The 25,378-nt window shown below is 39.8% G+C and overlaps 1 protein-coding gene across 4 annotated transcripts in view; it reads right to left on the bottom strand.

Annotated features, from left to right (window-relative positions):
- Pdk3 (pyruvate dehydrogenase kinase 3) overlaps positions 1–24,329 on the bottom strand; it is an 83,488-nt gene extending 59,159 nt beyond the window's left edge. For 3 of the 4 annotated variants that reach the window (XM_055608241.1, XM_055608240.1, XM_055608242.1), the window contains exons 1-2: positions 24,014–24,329; positions 5,560–5,701 (exon numbers count right to left, since the gene is read on the bottom strand). In XM_055608241.1, coding sequence (XP_055464216.1) covers positions 5,560–5,701; positions 24,014–24,119 — 248 coding nt within the window. In that variant the 5' untranslated portion in view covers positions 24,120–24,329. Of the gene's footprint in view, positions 1–5,559; positions 5,702–14,056; positions 14,076–24,013 lie in introns of those variants that run through there. The other variant, XM_055608243.1, reaches the window with a different exon arrangement.
- Between the last annotated feature and the right edge of the window lie 1,049 nt (positions 24,330–25,378).

The raw sequence follows: 25,378 nt of genomic DNA, 5'->3' as shown, positions 1-25,378 counted from the left end.
TAGATTCCACGTTACACCGATCAGAATGGCTAAGATCAAAAACTCAAGTGACAACACATGCCAGAGAGGATGTGGAGAAAGGGGAACCCTCCTCCATTGCTGGTGGGAGTGTAAATTTGTACAACCACTTTGGAAATCAATCTGGCACTTTCTCAGAAGACTAGGAATAGTACTACCTCAAGATCCAGCTATACCACCCCTGGGCATATACCCAAAGGATGCCCAACATTCAACAAGGACAATTTGCTCAACTATGTTCATAGCATAATAGCCAGAATCTGGAAACAACCTAGATGTCCCTCAATAGAGGAATAGATATAGAAATTGTGGCACATTTACACAATGGAATACTACTCAACTATTAAAAACAAGAAAAATCATGAAATCTGTAGGCAAATGGATAGAACTAGAAAAGATAATCCTGAGTGAGGTAACCCAGAAACAGAAAGACATGCATGGTATACACTCAGTAATAAGCAGATATTAGCCATATAATATAGGATAAACATATTAAAATCTACAGACCTAAAGAACCTAAATAACAAGGATGACCCCAGGGAGCATGCTTAAATTTCATTTAGAATGGTAAACAGGATAGACAGAGAAGCAGTAGAAGAGGGGAAACAGGATGGGAACCTACTACAGAGAGTCCTCTGAAAGGCTCCACCCAACAGGGGATTGAAGCAGATGCTAAGACTAAGAGCCAAACTTTGGGCAGAGTGCAGGGAGTATTATAGAAAAAGGGGAAGGACAGAATGACACAGAGGGGACAGCAGCCCCATAAGGAGACTAACAAAGCTAAAAATCCCTGAGTCCAGGGGGTCCTGCAGAGACTGATACACAAACCGAGGACCATGCATGGAGAGGACCTAGACCTCCTGTTGAGATGTAGCCCACTGGCAGCTCAGTCTCCATGTGGGTGTCCGACTAAGGGGAGCAGAGGTAGTCTCTGACATGGACTCTGTTGCCTGTGCTTCAATTACTTGCCCCTGGCGATGCAGTCTTGCCAGGTCACAGAGGAAAAGGATCCAGGCAGTCCTGATGAGACTTGAGAAGATATGGGTAGATGGTAATAGTGGAGAACTCCCCCTTTCAGTTGACTAGGAGAAGGGGATAGAGGATAAGAGGGAGAGAGGATGGTACTGGGAGGAGTAGAGGGAGGAGGTCTTCAATCGGGATACACAATGAATAAATTGTAAAAAATATTTTTTAAAAAGAGGAAAAAATAAAGAGAAGCTATAGGTGAAGATGAATCCAAGATTATAGTAAGATTCATAGCATGAAAAGAAAGCAGAAAGACTACAGGATAGACCAGAGAACAGTAGTAGAGTCTGTTTCACTTTGTATCCCTGATTTTACTTATTTATTACAATTTATTCATTCTGTATCCCTGCTATAGTACCCTTCCTCCCTTGTCTCCTCCCAGTCCCATCCACCCTCCCTCATCTCCTCCCATGCCCCTCCCCTAGTCCACTGATAGGGGAGGTCCTCCTCTCCTTCTATCTGACCCTAGCCTTTTAAAAGCAAGTGACAGTAACACAAATACGATCCTAAACTGGATTCCTAAGTCAAGACACAATTTTAAAAAACCAGGAGCATTATTAAGACAATTAGTAAAATAATAACAAGTACTATGTATTAGGAAATATTATTATAGCAATAATAAACTCTTAAATGTGACAATTATATCATGGTTTTCTAAGAGTTATCCCCAGAGATCTGTGTTAAAGTATTTGTGGGCATACTGTCAACTTCAATTCAAATGTTTCAGAAAAAGCAAATTTTTGTATGATGTCAGTGTATAAAAGGAACTATCTGAAATACATCCTCAAACACTCTTGTAGTTATTTGGGAAGAGCATTCCAATGAGAAAGCACATGCTACAGAAATTGATAGGTATATTCAATAAGGCACTTTCTTGTAGTCACTGACTATACTTCTGAAATCCCTTCTATGTCAGCATGCTTCTTTTTCCCACTCACATTTCCAGCTTTTCCTTTCTTTTGTAACAGTTCTTTATTAAAACACGGATGCTGTTTTATTCATCTTGCTTCCTCCTAATACGTAAAACATGGTTAGTAAATACACGATTAAAGAAAGAAAAATAAAAATGTCCAGGGCAAGGGGACTTTTAAAGAAAAAGATGGTCTCATTAGATATTTGCACTCAAAAACTGTTGGTTCTAATGATTAGCAATAACGACGGAATGTATTGGAGGTTGAAGAGTTGCTGGTCAGATGACCTTACAGAAGTAATTCCTCTATAAGGTTGCAGGAGCCTCAGTACAAACTTGTGACCCAGAATCTTGTGCTAGTCACTAACAGGCAACCATTCAAAAGACATCTTCCTTAGTAATTCCCTAGCTCTAGCAATTCCATTTTGATCCTGACTTTTACATTTCTTTTATGCATATGTATATATCATATAATATGCATATACACACATATTCATATTCTCTTCTCCATTCAAGCTGGGAAACAGAACATAAACATGAATTACAAAAGAGCAAATATAGCCAAATGTTATCAGTGAAGCTGGATGAAGGTATCTGGAAATCCTTTCTACTGGTTTTGCAATTCATAAGCAGGAATTTTTTTTTTTTTAAATAGAATGTATAAGAACATCAGTGGACTTGGAGAGGGGCAGGGAGGAGATGAGGGAGGCAAAGTGGGATTGCGGGGGGAGTACAGCTGGGATACAAGCAAATAAAATGTACTTAATGTTAAAAATAAAAATTTAATTAAAAAAAAGAAATGGCATGCATAGTCTGAAGTAGACATGGATAATGGAAAGGACAGCAAGAAAGCTTTAAGAGTCTATACTTCACCGTGCCAATGTCTATGTGTATATATGTGTATGTGTAAATTTATCAATTTGCTATTTCCTTCTGGTTACTTGTACAGTTCCTAGACCTTCAAACTTCCAGGATGGAAGTATCTTTTGTCACTCATGAGAAGCACCTATGGCTCACATTTGAGTTATTCTAATGAAGTCACTTAGGGTGGGGTCTCTTGATCAAAACAATGAGCAAGTGACTGGAGAGCTGAACTTATTTGAGGTCTACTCCCTGACCTCTGTGGAGGCATGAGGCCTAGAAATGAAGCTCCATAAAAACTCCTGAGGTAGGAGATTCAGAAAGCTTTGTGTTAAACACCTGGAGGCATCAACAGAACACACTCAATGAAAGCATGGATGCTAAACAGCCACACCAGCGTCTTATCTGACATATTTCTTCCATTTTGCTGCTTCTCAGTTGTATCTTTTCCGATGAGTTCTGTGATCAACTTTAGCAAATTATCAAACCTCCGAGGTGAGTCGTGGAAACTCAGTGTACAAGCCAGTCAGTCAAAGGCATGTATGATCCAGGACTTACAATTGGCATCTGATGTGTGGTGTCAGTCTTTAGGGACTGAGCCCTTAAATTGTGGGGTCTGTGCTAACTTCAGATACTTAGTATCAGGATTGAACAGAGTTGCTCAATACTCAGCTGATGTCTGGAGAATCGGAGAATTGGTTAATGTTGGAAAACATTTCAGAAGTAACTGCTACATAAGCAATGGGAACTGGTTAATTGTTAGCACCTACCAGATCAATGGAATTGCCTTTGCCTACCTAATATCCTCAACATTGTGGTCCCTGACAGTGACTTATACTTTCTACAGCAAAACTTCCAGTGATGGTCTTGAAGCAATAAAGAAGTCTCACTCAAACAAGTATTTGTTGCTCCTTCCCTCTAAAACAAGCTATGAATCCAAAGCAAAATGCAACTATAATATCAAATCTGTAGTCATTGTTTCTCTGATCTTTCCTGCAACCCAAGGACTCTGTGCCTTATAGACAGGAGCTTCTTGTTGCTTTTCTGGAAAGGGGAATAAGGCATTGAATCTGTGAGACCATCTAAAACTGTGGATAGTGGAAGAAGTCCTGAGATGTGTAAGTATCAGATGGAGTCCTGAGTGAATGCATGTTGTTGAGATGAGCATGGCCTTTCAAGGATGCAAATGCCTCAGACTCATGGGAATGGCAAAGCCATCCCCTGGTCCTTGTGTGGAGTCTGACAGCGTATACAGAAAATGTCCACTGAGGTTTCCTACTCCCGGGTGTTTACAGACTCAGACTGTTTGCTTACAGACACCCCACACACACACACACACACACACACACACCTAGAACAGCTAAACTTGCCTCCTAATTCAGCTGTCCACCATAAATCTGCCTCCTTACTTCAGGGCTGATGTTGGTAAACATCAGAATGCATGGCTTACAAGACCCTAGCCTTCTTGTATGTATATTGGTCTATCATTTTTTCATTCCCTGTCATCTGCGTAAGGTCACTCCTTAGGTCATGCAAGGTCATAGCATAAAATAGTGCTTTTCAGAAGAATGTATATTATTCTTGAGAAATGGCTGTTGAATGCCCATTCTCTATCAAAAGCCAGGCCACCACAAGCTCTCTGAATGTGAGCTAGTTTTCTAGCCCACGGTGATTTCTTATGATGGTCCTCTACACCAGTCAACTCCACCCACCCATCCAGGAATAGTACAAGACATATAGCCAGCATTTCCTGCCTGTTTCTTTGTTCCCAACACTGTTCCTGATTAGCAAAACATATGCTACCTAGTCCTTGCAGTCCTCCAGGTTTATCCAGACACTTCCACCATGCTTTTGTAGCAGAGTAGACCAAACATGCAAATCCCTGTCTGAAAACATACCACCTTTTCCTACAGCCTCCCATTCAATGATCTCACCTAGGAGGGAAGAGTCATCACAACCTCCACTCCCTCTGTTAGAGAATACATGTTTTACAATCAGAGCTATATCTGATTTAACTTTAAGGTCTTTTATTCGACAGATGCAGCACAACATGGAACTGATATTTTTTTCATGTGAGGTTCCCCTGTAAATAACTTGACTTGTTTTAGAAAGTATTTTCCTCAGGGAAGACCTTTAAAACAAAAATAAAAGAGGCAAGGCTGAGATTTACTAAAAGTAGAAAACATCTCCCTATCCAAAGGATGGCAAATGGGCTAGGCATGTAGCTCAATCAGGAGTGCTTACCTAGCTTTCTATGTTGTCAAAGCCCTACTTCAATCCCCAGTAACTGGGCAGGGTGGCACTTGTGTGTACTCACAGGGCCCAGAAGGTAAGAGGATCAGAGGTCATCTAGGCTACAGATTGAATTCAAGGCCAATCTGGGATACTGAGACACTGCCTCAAATTCTTTTTAAATGAAAGTGGATCCACTAATACCTGGATCAGTGCCAGATATAAAGGAATTGCACTGCTATTCCTTTATATTATTCCCTAATTTTTTTCAATGAGGAACCATGTATATAACAAAGAAAAAAATGAAAAGGTAAGAAAAGTGTCTTATGGTTTAAGATACTTTCACTAAAGTTTTTAAATGAATAGTTTAAAACAAAAGTTCTTAAATGCAAGGAAAACCTAGCTATCCTGAACGACTCATTCCCAGACAGACCATATGTCCACTTCTGTGGACAATGGTTCCAGTGCCAAAATGTTCCAAGCATTGTTGGGTAGTCACAACATTTACTTACCAACTCTGAACTAATCCCACTGAAGGTCGGTTCAATAAGTTATCTGGCAGAAGATTAACTTCTCTCATTGTGTTAGCCAGTCGCACAGGAAGCTCCTTGCGCAGAAACATATATGAAGTTTTTTCACATGCATTATCTCTTCCTATTAAGAGATGAAAAAAATTCCATAAAATTAACATCCAGGGACATAAGACGCTCTCATGTTAACAAAATTACTACTGGACAGAAGAAAAAATTTTAATTCTAACTAAATTTTAATTCTCTGAAATAGCAAGTTTAAGAAAACTGCTGGGGCTGGAGAGATGGCTCAGAGGTTAAGAACACTGGCTGTACTTCCAGAGGTCCTGAGTGCAATTCCCAGCAACCACATGGCTCACAACCATCTATAATGAGATCTGGTGCCCTCTTCTGGTGTGGAGGCATACATGCAGGCAGAATACAGTATTCATATTAAACAAACAAAAAAAAGAAAGAAAGAAAAGAAAACTGCTTGATTAGAAGAGAAAAGAAACATTTATTCCAAGAGGCAACTTTGAAAGCAGTTTATTTTTCTTAACACATATATGTAACTAGTGTTGCTGACCACAATATAAAAGTGACCTGGAATATAATTTGGGTTTGTTTGCAAATAAACACTGTGGAAAAATTGCCAAGTACAGAAACAACACAATATGTAAAGCCACTATTGTTCATTGGGGTTTTCTGGGAGGCAACATGCTTCACTCATTTTGTAACTAGTCCTACTGTGTGCCAACCATTTGTTACGAGTTTTCTTCCAACATAAAGGAACACATTGCTCTATCACCCTGGAAGCAAAAGCTCTGTGATTCCAAAAAGGGGCTCTAAGCCACATGGCTAGTATGTCTCAAACACATAGCCTGCAACATACTCCTAGGTAAACGACCCACTATGATAAGCCCAAGAAGGAAAAACGTATCATACAGAGAAGGCCAGTGAGGGAAGGCAGCCACAGCAACCGAGGGGCATGTGAACTCTCATGTGCAACAGCAGAAACTGAGACTACAATAATGGCTCCTGGAGGTGGTGGACAGTTGGGGTGGAGGACTTTTATCAATAGCTACTAAGCTGAAGTTAAAAGAAATAAGCTCTGGTGTAATGCTGCACAATATGGCCAACAATCATCTACCGTGTATTTCAAAAGACTAGAAGGAATTTGAAAGTTTGACACAAAGAAAGGGTCAATGCTTAAGGAGACAAATATGTTTAACCTGATGTTAACATTATGCAAACTTATGTCATGTGATGGACGTTATATGCCACTCCATTAACGATTCATGTAAACAGACTAGGTTAGCATATATCAGATTTTTAAAAAGTCAAAGATAAGACATGATCGGGGACTCTTCTGGAGATGGTTGTATGCATTCACATAAATAGGGAAGGATGAGAGAAAAGGTTATCTGGCCACCTAAAAAAGGAAACCTGAGCCTTTCCTCCAACTGTCTTGTGGCCAGAGCAGTTCCCTAACACTGTTACAAACTTACGGCCTAGGATAGGTGTGAAATAAAGGATATGAGCTTTGGGGAGAGAAACACCCTCTGGCTCCAAGTCATTGTGGGGTTGTGAAATATTTGCTAAGGCTTACCTTACCACGCCTCTGAACTGCCCTAATTAGCTGCCTTAATCTGTAAGGCAGGGGTCAAGCTTTGTAAAGGCAATACGTAAGTACACATAGCCCTGGTCCTCCTACACTCTTTAATACTTATGGGTCTAGCCTATCTCCCCAGCACTGGCTAGCTTCCTACACTTCCTGCAGCTCTTCTGGAATGAACCAAGACCAGTCCTGAGGGAAGGAAGCAGTGCTTTCTGAAGACTCCTCCAAACACTGATTTTTCCCTATATAAAAAGGCAGATACTGAGAGGTTCACAAAAATTATTTTTTAATGTTTTTCACTCAGTTTCTGATTTCTCCCTTTCTACAAAATAAAGCTTGAGACAAAAGGACCCATTCTTTTTTTTTAATTACATTTTTATTTTTTTAATATTAGTTATAGCTTATTAACTTTGTATTCCAGCCGTAGCCCCCTCCTTCATTCCCTCCCAATCCCACCCTTCCTCCCTCATCTCCTCCCTGCCCCTCTCCAAGTCCACTGATAGGGGAGGTTCTCCTCCCCTTCCATCTGACCCTAGCTTATCAGGTATCTTCAGGACAGAATGCAATGTCCTCCTCTGTGGCTTAGCAAGGCTGCTCTTCCCTTGGGGGGAGGTCAAAGAGCCCGCCATTGAGTTCATGAAAAGGACCCACTCTTTTTTTTTCTTTTTTTTTAAGTTTTATTTTTCTCATTAGTTACATTTTGTTAATTCTGTATCCCAGCTGTATCCCTCCTTCCCTCCCCAGTCCCACCCTCCCTCCCTCATCTCCTCCCTGCCCCTTTCCAAGTCCACTGATAGGGGAGGACCTCCTCCCCTTTCATATGACTACGTTTTGTCAGGTATTTTCAGGACTGGCTGCAAAGTCCTCCTCTGTGGTCTAACAGTACTGCTCCTCCCTTGGGAGGTGGGGAGGTCAAAGAGCCAGTCATTGAGTTCCTGTTAGAAATAGAAGGACCCACTCTTAAAAGTCATCTATGGATCGTCTTCACCAACCTGGACCCCATTTCCAAGTTTAAACAAATGAAAATAAAATATTGGTCTCAAATCATTATTTCCTTCATTCTGAATGAGCATATTGAAGGACTTTGGTAAGTAAATCCTTAACGGATGATTCTTTCACTTTCCCCTTAGCACTCTGATGAATACGCTACTTTCCAAGTAAGAGGGGAAGGAGTGCTAATACTCCAGAAATGAGCCTCTATCAGCTACTTTATAAAGGTCATTCTGGTAGTTTTGCTTAAAAGTACATTATTCTTATTGATCCATATAATTTCAATTTTAAATGCACTAAAACACTGTTACTGCCATAGTTAATCTTACTGGAGCTACTATCTAAGTTAAAATATAAATCTGGATTTTTACAGGCCAGAAGAAATACTCTAGATTCTGGTAAAAGACTGGCCAAAGCACTTGTTAAAACATACAGAAAATGTTGCCACTGTGGGCTAATGAAGACCAGCCTTCAATAAAGCTTCTGAAACCTCTCAGCAGCCCAGACCTTACACTCTATGTTGACCCGCTTAGAACAGTTGTAACAAGACTCTTGCTATGCCATTTTAGCAAAAGTTTCCTGCCCTCAGTTTCTGGTCTCCCTCGGTATTGATCCAATTCTTCACCCTCTATTCTAGGTATCTAAACATTCCAGACAGTTTTCAGCATGAGTCTAGTTGATCTAGTAAGAGTCTCTCCAAGCACCAATCTCTATCAGTAATTTTCTGTCCACAGAACCTTTCCCCATGCACACATATATACACTGTTTTTGAGCTAAAATGTCTCCACTTGTCCAAGGTACATGGAAAGCTGAGCCCAATCTTTCTCCTCTGCTATAAAATCTCACTGCAGTGGTCACTCTTGAGTAAAGTTCCTTTACCATCTGTCTTAGTTATTTTTCTATTGCTGTGATAAAAATGTCATGACCAAGTCAACTTACAAAAGAAAGAATTTAATTTGAGGCTTATGGTTTGAAAGGGTTAGAATCTGTGACCATCACAGCAGTGAGCATGGCAGCAGATAGGTAGGCATGGCGCTGGAACAATAGCTGAGAGCTCACATCTTGATCTACAAACCCAAGGCAGAAAGACAAAGCCACTGGAAATAGCATGGGCTTTTAAAACTTCAAAAAAAAAAAAAAAAAAAAAAGGCCACACCTAGTGATACACCACCTTAAGCGGGACCATTGTCATTCAAACTACAACACCATCTTTAACAAAGATTTTAAATAATTTCTTAACAAGAATGTTCTGGAATGGGGAAGAAGTTAAAACACCCCTGTACTGATGAGCTAAAAGTAGAAGTATCAGTATGAATTAAACACTTCAAAAAACCCGAGGGGCTTTGGGCTTGGGGAGGGGTTATAGTAAAAGTTTACATGTTTAAGTTTCCCAGTCTGGTTAGGAGCAACAGATTAGAAGCACAGAGGTGGGATGAATTAAAAGTTGTGATCAGCAAGTGCTAACGAGCAGGCCCATGTCTCTCGTCTGAAACCCATGGGACTAGATGGTTCCAGAACTGAAAGCTTTCCCAGTTTTTAAAAAGTAAAGAGTATATGCCATGGTTATGTGATATGGAATAGTATACAGATACAATATAGGTACTGTGAAATATATGGACATTTACATTAAGTAGGATACAGTCTATTATTTTAAGTCAGCTCAAATCAGAGTCTGCCAAAGAGTAAGTGTAGTGCCAAAACTCAAAATTCTATTTTCAGAACTTTTGGACCTCAGAATTCAGATAAAATAGCAATAACAAGATCTTGCAGACTTGTTAGCTAGACTCGGTCCTGAATCTTAAGCACGTACAGACTTCTTCACCCTTCTATATCTCATTTTAAACATCCATAAAAGAAAAGCACCTTCTTCACAGAGGTTTAGTGATGGGTAGTGTTCAACACTGAACACAGATTCATTCCTTAGCCTTAGAAGTAGACTTCATTAAATAGCAACCCGTAATGCCTGGCAATGCTCAAGCAGAATAGTTCAAAGCCATGAGCAGCAAACATCAAATTGTCTGCTACATATACTGTCAGTCCTTGAAGCATGACTCTATTCCAGACGGCTGGGATCCTCACTCAGCTCATCTGACAACTGTACATCACTTCTAAAAATTAAGGTGTGTTCAGTGTCTCTACCATGCACTGTTTTAAAATAAAAGGCCTAGATGGTACAGCAGTCAATCTGCATTATTTAGAAAACTCAACCTTCAGGCACGATCTAAGAGAACCAGTTTCAGAAAGTATTTAACTCTGGTGGAACTGGATTATCAGATTGTTACAAAGCCGTGGAAAGAAGTTTTGATTTACTATCCCCAATACCATCTATCACAGCACCTTGCCTATTATAGCTTCTCAGTGACTTTTTGGATGATACAATCTACTTGTATTTTTAATGCAAAATAGCTGAAAAAAAAAGATTTCTCTTCCTACATTCTAATTTAGCTCCAAGAACTTTTTTTTGTACTTCACTACCTTAATTATATATCAGCTTAAAAAGCAGCATAAGTCTTTCTAATTAATTAGTCAACCTAAAAATAAATGCCTGTTTTTTACAACTTTTCTGTGGCTTTCCTCATATACATTAAAGGTGTTTTATCCTAGATGCTGAATACTTAACTTAAATAAAGGGGTACTAGCAGCCATTCTTATAAGAAATGTATCAAAAAATCTCTCAAAAGGGTTGTTTTTACAGGTATTATCCAATTATTTTTCCCAACTATTTGACTCCACTCCTTGCTTCCCTCTTACTTGGCTTCTCTACATTCCTTAACTCTTATTTTCTATTTTTAGTCTACACTGCTCTATGTGCTTCCTCTTATTTGATATTACTAGCTATTTTCCCCTAATATCCATTTAGATGACAAAGAGGAAACAGCGAAGAGGCTTGGAAAATTCTGATTCAACAAAGGTAAGTCATTAGCTTTAAATACATCCAGAGGGATTGCTTTTCTTCCAGTTTGATGATCCTTTGATTCTCTCGGTTCTGTTTGGTTTCAGTTCCGGGGATTGAAGGCTAGGGTTTCTGCACGTACTCTCCCACTCAGTCTCTGTTTTTTTTTTGTTTTGTTTTGTTTTGTTTTGTTTTTGTTTTTGTTTTTATACTCCGTCCTTTCACTGGAATGTTGAAGACAGCTATTCACGTGCAGAGAGCCCTACAGTTTGCCTGGTCTAGGACAGCTCTATATAGCTTTATAGTCACCAAGGCATAGGAAGAAAGGCACAAAAATGAAAATTGGAGGATTCCTCCACAACCAGAAATATCTGTCTCTGCCACCTGAGAGCAAGAGCTCCCAGAAAAGGTGGTTCCACAGAGAAGAAGAAGAAGAAAAGAAGAAAAGAAGAAAAGAAGAAGAAGAAGAAGAAGAAGAAGAAGAAGAAGAAGAAGAAGAAACCAATTACTGTTTCTGTGCATAATTAAAGGAGAATGTTGAGGACATCTTCTAAGATCTGTCTCACCGTGACTAGCATCAGTGCACCCTAAAATATGGTTTCCTGTGAGAATTCTTGAAGGCTATCTTGGTCTCCATCTTTCAGCTCTAACACTTGGTATGGGTGGGTTAAAGAATAGCAGTAGGAGGGATCCGAGAGTGAAGGAGGCAAAGAGTAAAATGAAAAGGTACTAGCAAGGCCAGAAAAATGAACAGAATGATCCTGCTCACCCAGACAATGTTACTTTTTGATTATACTCTCAAGTAAATGTTGAGGTTTGGAATGCATTTTTTCCATTAACCATATTGGACAAATTTTGAAAGGACATGATTTAGGGTAGCCCTTTGACTTGGTTTTTCTCGGAACATGGTGACCCACACTTGCAATGGAAGCATTAGAGAAGCAGGGGCCTTACTGGTAAGCCAAACAAAATGGATGGCACCTGAGTAACCACACCCTGAAGCTGTCTTTTGGACTTGGCACCAATGGACACACGTGCACACACAAATGCACAACTATCAGATGACCTCAGAACCCCATTTCTAAGTGATAAAAACAGAGGCAATAAGGCACCATGGTGCATTTGATTCATCAGAGAGTCCTATGTACACAGAACTTATATCAGAGAGCTGTGATCAGCCAGGCTCTAGAGGTTCTCAACCTTCCTAATGATGCAGCCCTTTAACAGTCCCTCATATGTTGTGTTGACCACCAACCATAAAACTGTTTCGTTGCTACTTCTTAACTGTGGTTCTTACCTCCTGAAGCACATTATAATCACCCATTTAACTCATTTAACTCTCAGCACCTAGACACTACTCTAAAAGGCTCAATTAAGTGGCTTAGGTACAGAAACACTATAAGTTTATAGATATGCTCAAATAGATTCTTCTCCCGAGCAGCCATGACTGAGAACCATGAACCATACAATAGCATCTAATCATATACAACTAAATGAGGAAAAGCAAATCAAAGAATCCCTCAGGCCCAAATGGTGGACACTGAATATTTGAAATTATTTTAGCTACCTACATAGTTGAGTCTTTATTTTCATGTTACAGCTTTTTTTTTCCAGCGTTGTAGAAAACTGACCACAGATACCTTTAGTCTCCATGCCTCTCTTTTTCCATTTTCTCTTTTAGAGGATCCCAAATGGAGTCATCTGAACAAATCCACTAAGGAAGGAAATGAACTGGACTTTACAATGTGGCAATGTCTGAGCATCGATGACAATGCTCTTGTTAAAGTTTATTCCCACTTTCACTCATGCCAGCACCTCCACTCTTAGCTGTAAAAACGTGGCAGGAAGACTAGATGAACAAACTCAGCTCTACCCCTACTGTACATGCAATTCTCACCTGCTCAGAATTTCCATTTCCTAATTTGTAAAGTGAGTACAGCTGTGGAGAATCAAGTGGTACCACATTTTATACCAAGTTTGGGTAAGGATACTATAAATGCCAATGGCATGTAATCCATCTTTTCCAATTGCCACATAAAGTATACTTTAATTTCCTACTGGAATAGTTTCAGTGAAGCCAAACTCAGATTAAAATGTAAAGAAAACTGAGTACACTGGCCAGAGACATCTACAGTGTATAAGACATTATAATGTGTGAATAGCACTAGCCAAAGATGGATAGTGTCCAGCAAGGGCAATTTCTAGAGAAGAAGGGTTTCAGTGTGAAGCAGGCAGGCTTCTCCGGAAGGGATTACTCCAAAAATGTGTCTCCTTCAGCACACTATGTGACAAGAACAGGAATAGTAATAGAAAAATGACCACTGCACTTTCTATTTAACTGGCAAAATCAGGAAGAAATTTAACTCAACCTATATAAAATTTGAGCTGGGTATCAAGAAATACCTGCTATCAAACTTAAGGAAACATTCTATGTTTCTAGAGCATGTCCTCAAGAGCATGACTGTATCGAAGCCTGGGGGTGTGGTGGCACACCCCTGTAATCCCTACACTTATACAGGAGCTTGTGCACGTTCGTGTCTATCAAAATATAAGTTATTAGAGAAAGATAGGTATGTCACAATTTCCAAAAGGCCCTATTACTTTCTGACTACCACCACATGGGACAGTATTAAAACTTCATGGTGTGTGAAAATATAGAAGAGCTGGTCATTATTCCAAACACTGAGACTATCGTATACTGACCTCTAAATAGCAATAAGAAACCAAACATCACAGATGCAAAGCAAAGGTTATGGCAGAATCCCAGAGCAAGTCTAAGAATGAAATTAAATCATAGCTGCAAGAATGACCCTCAGGGAAATAAAGTACCATTGGGTTAGAACCCAAAGGGTTCAGTTAGAGAGAATATATCAATATCGATATATTCTGTGTAACATAATTGCTTAATACAACTTTATGGCATTCATTCTAAGGTACAATCTTAGAAGATGAATCAATGATCAAGAGCAGGGTTCTCATTAAGAAATGGTGGCACATACCTTTAATCCCAATACTCAGGAGGCAAGGACATGCAGATCTCTGTAAATTCGAGGCCAGCCTGGCCTACAAAGTGAGTTTCAGGACAGCCAGGGCTACACAGAGAAACCCTGCAGGATGGGGGCAGAGAAACAAAAAGGAAGGACAGCTAATATGAGCCATGACCACACTCAGTTCTGCAGAAAAGAAATATAATGGGAAATTAGCCCTCCCTGCCCTAAAAGCATATAAAAAGACACTTCAGTGCTAGTTTCAATGCCAAGTTACATGAAAAGGATGCAGATCATAAGAATACCAAGTGGCCCACCCATAGTCCCATTGGCATATTTTTGATACGGTGCTAGTCAAGATGTTCTTCACTGAGTACCAACACAAAAACATACAAGGAATTTATGCAAATGATTGAAAAATCCAGATTCCGGCTACTAAATGTTCATGAAGAACAAAAGTTCAAGTAACAGACCTTGTGTAACTCCTAGGTTAGGCATTTCGATTAAAAGCATAAAACTTCATTTTGGTAACTCGGTAGAGAAACAAGTACACTTAAATTCGCTGACAGTTTTGTAAATTGAACCCCATAAAACCTTTCAAAGCTATTCAAATGTAAATCCTATTCAGAAACAAGACACTCCAAAAGTAAACTACCAGATTATCTGGAAAAGTCTGAGCCACCCAGTAAGTCACATTGCAGATAAGAAGAGCTGAGTGTCAGCAGGACACGGACAAACAGCTTTATCACTTAATGCACACACTGCTCACTCCTTAAAGAGGGAACTGAAACTGTTTTAGACCAGGGCTTGTCAAACTTGTTTTAGAGGACCAGACAATAAGCACATTGGGCCTTGTGAACCGTTTGTACGATCTCTGGCAACAGTTCAACTCTGCTGTTGAGAAGAAAATCACTGGTACATCCTGTATGTAACAAATGAGTGTATCTATGTTCCAGTAAAGCCTTTAAATAAAAACGGGGAGTGGGAGGCATGATGGTACTCACCTTTAATCCCAGCACTCGGGAAGGTGGAGGCCGGTGGATCTCTGTGATTTTGAGGCCAGCCTGGTCTACGAAGCGAGTCCAGGACAGGCAAGGCGACACAGAGAAACCCTGTCTCAAAAATCCAAAAATAAAACAAACAAAAAAAGAAACGAAAAACAAGGAGTGTCAAAACTCACGGAGTACACACAAAGAATGATTTCTGGTATAAACAATGGACTGGAGATGATGTTGGTTTGTTAGTGATAACAATGGTTACTGGCAGCTCCTCAAGGTCCTACACTGGTACAGGATGTTGCAAGCAGCTGAGGCCGTGTGTTTGGGAAGTACAAGGGAATTCTCTGTATTTTCTACCTTTGCAGAATTTTGCTGTGAATCTAAAGATCTTAAACATCTACTAATTAAAAAAAAAAGAGGGAATAAAACAGATCAGAGGCATTCTTAGACAAGAATATTCCAGAAAAAGAGAGATTTACCCAACTCGAATAAGACAGAGACCTGAGAAGCTAGGGTCGGATGGAAGGGGAGGTGGACCTCCCCTATTGGAGAGGGACAAGGAGGAGATGAGGGAGGGAGGGTGGGATTGGGAAGGAATGAGGGAGGGGGCTACAGCTAGGATACAAGCAAATAAAATGTACAAAGTAAATAAAATGTAATTAATGTAAAAAATAAAAATATATAAAAAATAATCATCACCAAGGTAAAACAATTTAATGCACATACGATATAAAAAATGAAAGCGGTAACACTTCGTAATTGCACCCAGCAACCAAGCTAAGATTTCTCAAATCTTGCCAACAGTCTGATCAATTTCCCAAAAGCTTAATGGGAGGAAATCACCCAGACATCAGCAAGGTCAGTAAATGAAGCTATATCCTCTTTAAAGAACTCTTATTCACTGCTAGTAGGAGTTCACAGGAGAGTAACCACTAGGAGAATCAGTATGGAAGTGCCTCACAATGTGAAAATAGAATGAACATATTACCTAGCTAGCCCACTCATGTGTACAGCCAAAGAATCCCAAGTCCACAGAAATATCTGCACACCCAAGTGTATTGTTGCATTTTTAACAACAACAACAACAAAAAGAACAGAAATAGCCATCAACAAATTCATGTATGCTTACACAAATGAATTTTAATCATCCATAAAGAAAAATGAGTTCATGATATTTATAAGAAATGGATGGAACTGGAAATTATATTAAGCAAAAAAAAAAATCTTTGTATGAAGATGCTAAATGTGGGTATATGTGTGCATGTGTGTATGCCTGTGTGTTAATCATGATCCCAGAGAAAGGAAATCTTAATTGGAGGGGACAGAAAGAAAGATAGGTAACAGAACACATGTAACATGAAAGCAAACGGGAAAAGAGGGGGGATGGCAGGGGAGGGCAGTGGGAAGAGGAAGGTCAATGTAAGGGGATATATAGAGAAATGCTACAGTGCAATTTAACCTGTATGATATTTTTTTAAAAAAAACCCTAATAAGGCACATGAAAGACACTCAAGTGCTGTGAAAAGAGAGGAGGTTTGTATAGCAGTCTGCTTCCTCGTAAGAGGCAGAGAGATGCTGCATTTATATGCAAGTTTAAATGTCTGTAACTGACTAATGTGACATGAGGTATAATGCCATAAATGACATGCAACTCCATGTCAGGAGTTCCCACTCTTGCTGTGCAGAGAAAACTGAGCTGAGAAGCCGAGAGGCTACAAAGGAACAAGCACCCACTCTGAAAAGAAGAGTTAGAATGAAATAAAGAGAAAAAGGAACAAAAATATCTTTATTAATATTGAGGCTGTGTAGAAGAAAATGAGAAATAAACAAGAACTAAGTGTCCAGGGAATTTGCAGGGAGGGACAATAGTGGATACTGAGAGAACCAGAAATTGGCAGAAAGGCTAAAAGATAAAAGATAGAAAACACGTACAAATGAAAATGTGAACTATTTCCTACCAACTCACTCCACATTCAGAAGCATGTATCTTTAATTACTGCATAATAGCCCAAGATGGTCTTTTCTTAATCATTCTTAACCAGAAGAAAAAAATTCGTAAGACAAAATCACGAAGAAAATTATTGACTCAAAGAAACAACATTTAAGGGACAGAAATGACAGTTGCACAAATGGTACAAGAACCACCATGATGTTAACAGCCATTCAAAGGTAATATATTAGTCCAAAATACAGAAACTTTACTAAAAAAGAAAATAGAACAAGACATGTAAGAGCTTTATTAGGAAAAAAAATCAGTAAAATTTCTTTTGTACATAAACTGTGATATTACAGTGGTCCCACTAAGAAATTAGCATAGTATTTGAAGCCACACTGTCCAACGGAATATGAAGTACACTACAATTTGAAATTTTTAGCAACTGCATTAGCATAAAATAGATGAGATTTTAAATATTTTCTTTATCCGGACTTATGTAAAATATTTTAACACATAATCATTATGAAAGATGTGGAGTTTAGCTCAATGGTAGAGCACTGGCCTACTATACCGTACCAAGTTCTTAGATTCAATCCTCTCATCACCTCAAAAAAGATAAAAGATATTTTACTGGTTATATAGTAATTCCTTGTTTTCTATGTCTCTTACATGTATAGCAGATCACAATTTTGAAGCTATATTTCTATCATGAAGAAATGGTCTATAATTAGATTCCATAAAGCTTAGATTTGTTAAGGTAAATTTTTATTTCCAAAGTGTTATAAACACACTTGAAATTAACTGAGGAACGCAGAGATAAGTCAGTCAGTAAAGTACTTGCTTCACAAACATGACAACCAGAGTTCCATCCCCCAGAACATACATAAAAATGTCAGGCACCCATGGGTGGGGTGGGTGGATAGGGGTGGCGCATGCCTATAATCCCAGCACTGGGGAGGCAGAGGCAGATGGATCCAGAGGCACATTCCAGGACAGCCAGGGCTGTTACACTGAGAAACCTTGTCTCAAAAAAACAAACAACATCAAAAAGTCAGGCATGGTGGTTTAGACTTAAAATTCTCATGCTGGAGGGGGAGAGACAATCAGCTCACTGTGGCTCTCTGGTCTACTTGGTCAAGTCCAGGCGAGTGGGAGATTTTCTCTCAAGAAACAAAGTAGCTAGTTCCTAAGGAAGGAGAGCCAAGGTTGTCCTCTGGCCTCCACACTAATACACACACATGCATCCCAAAACCTCTACATAACACAGTTTTACAATGAACTGAATCAAGTCTACTTTCTGTTTAAATTAAATCAATTCACTTTCTCGGCCACCCTAGCTACACTTCAACTGTTCAAGAGGTTCATGGGGGTAACAGGCAGTGACCTAATTAGACAAAGGTAGGAAATGAAGTGAGGCTAGATGACTTGGAAGTAAAGAGCAACTGTTGTTCTTGCAGAGGACCCATTTTCCATTTCCAGCACCCACACAGTGACTCACAACCGTCCTTAACTCCAGTCTGGGGAGATCTGACCTCCTTGTCTGACCAAGCACACATGATGAACACACATGCAAGCAAAATCCTTACACACCTAAAATAAAAATAACTTTAAAAGTTACAGAAAGGAACTCCTAACAAGTGAAATAAAAATTCAAACTTAAGTATTAATTAAAATGAATATGGCAAAACAAAGCAATAAATTATTTGACAGGAAAAAAATTAAGGCAATAAAAACAAAAAGGAAAATTATAGATGCTTACCATTATTTATGACAGATCAATTGATTTATACTAGTTATCAATTATATCAATTGATTTATACATTCAGGCTAAAATTACCATATAAAAGCAGTCAATTATTACAAGGCAAAAACCAGCTTTACATTTAGAGAAATATTGAAAGCAAAGTAATTCAGAAAAACTGAAAAGAAAAAAGAAAAGAAGATGGGAAATTGGACCTCAACATCAAATAAGGCTGAATCCAGACCAAAAGCATTAAACTAGTAATGCTAAAGGCTACAGCATGACACTTAATAAGTATCAAGGATCACATTAGCAATCATATGACAAAAACTAGACACATGTGGAAAAACAGAATTATATTAAAAGACTCTCTCATGTTTGATCCACAACCAATCAAACAGATTTAAGACATAAAAAGTTATAAAAAGCCTAAACAACAATATGGTATATATAATTCTGTAACCTGAGAAGAGAGAACAGCCTTTCTGCTGCTCAAGGAACACTCCCAGGAAATAACCACATACACAACAAACATCAATAAATCAGAGAATTTAGAGAACATTCTATAATTGTGCAACAAAACTAAAGATAATTAGTATATATAATAAACCTACAATGGAAGTTTCAGCACTCTCAAATTAATCCTAATTCATGAAAAAATAAACATCTTCCAGGATATGGGGTGAAGGTCAAATACACCTATCAGCTGCTAAAGCACTCATCAGAGGGCTAGCTAACAGCCTTAAAAAACAGAAATAAAAGGGCTGAAGAAATGGGTTAGCCATTAACATCACTGGTTGATCTTCCAAAGGACGTGGGTTCAGTTTCCAGTACCTACAAGGTAGCTCACAACAGTCTGTAACTGCTGTTCCAGGGGAATCTGACTTCCTCTTCTGTCCTCTGCATGCACCAGGCAAGCAAGTGGTCAACAGACATACATGCAGGCAAAACACCTATGTACATAAAATAGAATTAAAATTAAAACAATAGAAAAGACCCAAAATTAAAGGCAATGACAAAAAAGAAAACAGTATCCAACTTTTTGAAAAAAAGAAAAGAACAAGAACGAAATTGATTTAAGCATATCAAAGAGACTGAAGGTCAAGGTTAAGCATGAACTGGAAGATAAAAGCCATAAAACTAAGAAAATAAGTTTAACCAAATAAACCACCTGGTAACTGAATCAAGAGGAGGGTGGAAGTCAGGCCTGGTGCCTCATGCCTGTAATTCACTCAAAAAAGTTGAGACTGGGGCTGGAGAGGTAGCTCAGAAGTTAAGAGTACTGGTTGTCCTGAGATCAATCCCCAGCAACCAGATGGTGGTTCATAACCATCTAAAATGAGATCTGGTGACTTCTTCTGGCATGTAGGCACACATGCAGGTAAAATACTGTATAAATAATAAATAAATAAAATATTTTAAGTTTATTAATAGTTTAAGGCCAAGCCAGGCACTGTGGCACGTGCCTGTAATCCCAGCACTCTGTGGGGCAGGGGTAGGTGGATTTTTCTGAGTTTAAAGACAGCCTGGCCTACAAAGCAAGTCCCAGAGGCTACACAAAGAAACCCTGTCTCAAAACAACAACAACAACAAGAGAATTCAAGGCCAGTTTGGGCTACATAGCAGAGATGAAAGCCTACCTAAATTAAAGATTAGAGATGAAACCCTAACTAAATTAAAGATTGGGGGAAGCATGGAGAATAAAGACAAAAAAAATCAAGAAAAAACATTAAGACTGTTAAGACTACTCTCAAAGCTACATTAGTGGTGCACATCTCTAATCCTAGTGCTCAGAAGACTATGGAAGAGGATTGTGAATTCTAGATTAGCTTGGCTACATAGTAAGACTGAGTCAATAAATAAATAAATAAAAATATCCAGGCATGGTGACACATGTCTTTAATCCTAGCACTCAGAAGGAAAAGGTAGACAGATCTCTTGAGGCCAGCCTGGTATACACAGGGTTTTTCAGACCCTGTCTCAATAAATAAATAAGATCCTACCAAGCTCCAATCCAATGGTCACAAAGATAGCTCTGGTTAAATTATATGAATCCTAAAACAATCCAAAAGCTATGAAGCCAGGAAAAGGGCTGTGGGGTGGGAGTTGATAGGGATGGGAGATGGATGAAAGAGGAATGGGGAGAAAGTAGTAAGAATGCATTATATACATTTATAAACTTATCAAAAGACAAACAAAAAATCTTAAAAGCACAAAAAAACAAGCTCCTAAATGGAGAGAAGTTATCTAATCTATCCAAACTGGCCAGAGCATATTGATGAAAATTATGATTTTCTAGAAAAATCTATTCTAACAAACTCCAGATACACAGAAAATCTACACAGACCAATATCATAGAATAGAGAAACTTGTGGAAGGTTTCATAGGATTGTTTTACCAAATCTTTAAAGAACAGTTAACTCAAAAAATATATATTACTCTTAATTGAAAAAAAAAAAAGTATTTCTAAAACAAACCTAACTTTGGTTTAAAAAAAAAATTAACAGCCTGCATATGCAAACACCTACAAACAACACAAGGCTTTCAGTATAATGACCCAAGACTTCAAACTATTTCTTCTACTTCCATATGTTTACAATTTTTCATAATGAAAAGCCAGGATAAAGTCTACTTGAAGAAAAAAAAAAACATTCTATGTAAACATGACTTTTTACCTGTCGAAAGTGTGACAACTATGAAGTGAAATACAGGAAAACAGGTACTCTGTCTCAGAAATTTCCAGTAAGTACGCAAACAGAAAACTCCTATGGAAAGGAATTTGTTAACAATTATCAAAATTACAAATGTGTATCATCCTTGATGTAGCAAGGTCATCTTTAGGAATTTTTCTTGTCTACTCCCAGACATTCTTGAAATTATAATATACACAGCAACTCACTGTAGCACTTCTTGTCATAGCAAAGTCTAGAAACATCCCACTAGTCATCTAATTATACTACAACCATATGAACTCTCCGAAGTCATAAAAAGCCATAAAAAGGAAAAGGAAGTGTACAGATACATATAAGGGAAGTTCTTTTGTATCAACTTTAAAAAGCAAAGTACAAATAAAAGTATACATGTAACTTACACAAAAAAATTGCAAGACTAACAAGAAGTAGGAAACAGTCTTTTTCTGCCTAGGTCTTTTTGCACCTTTTGAATTTGGAACCATGCAGCTGTCGTCTTGAGCCAAAAAAGAACATATAATTTTTGATGTTGGGTATTTTTTTTAAATCTTGCCCTTGGGAATGGTACTATAGTACTACCTTTGTAAAATGATACTCCGCTTGTTATTCTTGCAGACAAGAAATTATTTTAAAGAGCTTAAACAAATACTCCACCCCAGAAGAAAGAAGAACAGCAGATCAGCCAGAAGTGCACCTAGTTAATGGTCTTTAACCTTGGTAATGCTTTAGAATGACCTGAGGGTCTTCTAAAAATACCAGTGCCCTACACCCTACCCACATGCCAAAACCAGAAATTCAGGCCATGGGGCGCTGGTCCCAAACCACTGTTCTCAAGGCTTTAAAATAGTGAACATTTGTTTCTATATACTCACCCTATAGGATTATCCACCATAACACTATTCCCAACTGTAGTTTTCCTACTCAAATAACATCCTTGCCTACCTACCTATTAGCACTGGAGACACTGCCACAGAAATAAATGAAATGAAATTTCAGGCACGCTATTCAAACCATCATGAACTTTGAAGGTGGGAGTGGACGAGATTTCATTTGTTCTTTTTCCTGGGAATTAAACTGTCTCAGTTTACCCAAACAAAAGGTTCTTATGTTCACAAACATCTCTAACTTTAAGTTAGGAAAACATGCCTATTTATAGTAATAGCAACATTTTCGTTTTAGGTTGTGAAGTCAGGACCTGCCTCAAACCTACAAAGCTTTATAAGCAGGGTGGGTAAGAAAGTGTGGTGGGTACAGGCACTTGCTGCCTGACAGCAGTTTGATCTTGGGATCGCATGGTTGAAGGAGAGAACTCCTACAAGTTGTCCTCTGACCTCTACAGATGCACCATGACATATATGTGTGCTCACACAAACACAAAACCATACATACATAAAATGTTTAAGAATAAATACATTTCATAAGTAGCCAGAGAGAGAAAGATTTTACAAGTAGACAGAGGGAGGGAGGAAGTTTGAAAATAAAACTTAAGATGCAAATGCCAAATTCACACTCATCTTTGATTTTCATCTTCAGTCTTTGGCAACTTCTAAAACTCGATCTGGCATCAAGCTTAAATCCATAACCTATATACCTCTTTTTCCATCCTGTATGTTTCCCCCAAGTATAGGCAACGTCACATTTTGCAAATCTGGTCCTCCCAGAAGGTTCTACCTATTTTGCACTTTTTTTTTAATACCGAAATAACACCATCCTGTAATATTTAAATCAAATGAAACAAACAGATCTAGGCATTGGGTGTCTAAGTGATTTTGATTTTCCTTTGGGAATGCTGAGTTCCATTTTTTGTTTTATTTTCAGCTGTTTCAAAAGCACATTCGGCCTGCTGGAGTTGGAATGACATCCTCTGGGGAAACATGATTGATCAGTTAATGGAAGGAGGTAGAATCTATTCCTAAATAGGCCTCAGGCCTTACTGGGGGTTCTCTCCTCTAACTCCCCACCCCAATCCATGTAAACTAAGTATTAACCCAGCTGCTAACAGGATGCAAGGAACATCAAGGAAAGGTGCTCATACTTAGGCTGGAGTTGTCCTAGAAACCCTCCTCTGCAGCCAGGAGCCCACGGGTTAACTCTTGCCCAGTATCTAAGGCATCTGCAGCCCAGGACTGTGACTTTTTTTACGTCATAATCACAATGTAGACGTTCAGGCTACCCCACACCTTACAGCAGAAAAGGAACAAAAAGCTGTTGCATAATTTACTCAACCTCAAGGTGTTTCTAAACACGTCTTAGCCAACCATTAAGAAGCTCTAAAAATAAAAACGTTTAAGAGATCTCTTTCTGAAGTTTTAAGGGCAGTGTAGTTTGAGTCAAGTATATCTGAAGCTAATGATGGATGGCTGGGAAGTTCCGACTGGGATGAGGGAACTAGGACGAAACTGGGCAAGGGATTATCAGGCCCTGCCCCTCCACCTCCCGAAACCCGAAACCTAAGCCCCAGGAGGGCTCCTAGGCATCCAAGCCATCACCCCTCCCAGAGATTCCCACGGACTTTGCCTTGAGGCTGGAGAGCCCCAGCAGCAAACAGACTAAGGCTGGCAGCTCCTTCCGGCCTTGGAGGTGGGTGCAAAGCATCGCACTCACCGAAGTCCAGGAACTGTTTGATAGACAGTGGCGACGGAGAGAAGCGGGAGTAGCGCTCTATCTGCTTAGGCACCGGCTGCTTTAGCAGCCGGTAGAAGAGCCGCATCCTCACCCGGGCAGTGCGCAGATCCCCCCCAAGACGTCCAGGACCGCCGCAGAGGCCGCCGACGCCGAGCCACAAAAGCGGAGGCGGCGCCGGAGGGGCTTCACCTCCACCTGGGGCTCGGCCTCTGCGCCACCAGCTAAGTCTCCGCCGCAGCAGCAGCACCTAACACAAGCACCGGCAGCAGTCAGGCGGTCGGGGCCCGCTGCCCGAGGCCCCTTAAGCCCCGCCTCTTGCAGGCGGGGTCTGCCGCCGCACGTACGCGGCGCGCGTGGGCTGTGAGGGGCCCGGGGGGGGGGGGGGGAGGGAGCGTGCACAAACCTCCCTTCCTCGCCCGTGGCTCTCGGACTGGCCCCCCAGCGAGCCTGCTCGCTGGTCCCGCCCCGGATTAGTTCTCCAGAGGCAGAAAAGTGCTCTGGAGACCTGGAGGACGCTGGGATCCCGCGTCCTGAAACTAGATCTTTAGCTCTGCTCTAGGCCCCTCTTCCGGAAGGCCATTCTCAGATCAGCTGACTGCTCTGCTTTAAGTTGTTCCTTGCAGTCCTACGTTTGTTTTTTGTTTTCAAATTCATGGTTTGTGTCATACCCCCTCGCCCCCAACAGTGTACAGAATTAAGTGGAAGCTACTGGTTCACCCCAACCCCGGCCACTGAACAAAATTTATTGTAATATCAGTTAACCTGGCCTCAGGAGCTCTGCTCCCTGTCTGCCCACCTTCACTCTGGTGAATACCTTTGGACAGGATTGTAACAATACAGGACTGTTACATCACTGGCTGTGGTTCCTGGCCCTGTACCAGTAGTTAACAACTGGGCCAATAAATGCACACGATCAGGTCACTATTTCATGCCCCTCTCACCACTATCACCATTGCATTAATCAATTACAAATCCAGGTCATTAACACTTAGTTGCTATGCTTCCTAGATTCCCTCATCCCAAAACAGTTCGTTGGGATTAATCATAGTTATTTCATTGCCTCCGTTCCACATCCCTTAGAGAGGCTCAAATTAGAAGCACCGACTATTCTCCCACAAGCCCTCACCACCAGAGAACTCTGACTCAGTTTCACCACTACTACCACTTTGGTGCAGGAATTTATGTTTACATGGTGCTCGGTTTTCTGTGCATTTACAGTGAACTTGAATTCACGGCTCAGTATGTGAAATCGATATTTCCTAACGTGGATATATGAAATATCTGCTTGCATTAGCCATGACCACCAAACATTAATTTTTTTTTTTTTAGTAATGTGTAAACATC

The sequence above is a fragment of the Psammomys obesus genome, unplaced genomic scaffold, assembly GCF_907164565.1.
Source record: "Psammomys obesus unplaced genomic scaffold, mPsaObe1.curated_primary_1811, whole genome shotgun sequence".
Taxonomy (NCBI): domain Eukaryota; kingdom Metazoa; phylum Chordata; class Mammalia; order Rodentia; family Muridae; genus Psammomys; species Psammomys obesus.
The sequence above is the reverse complement of the archived record's forward strand: the minus strand, read 5'-3'. Positions and strand labels throughout refer to the sequence as shown.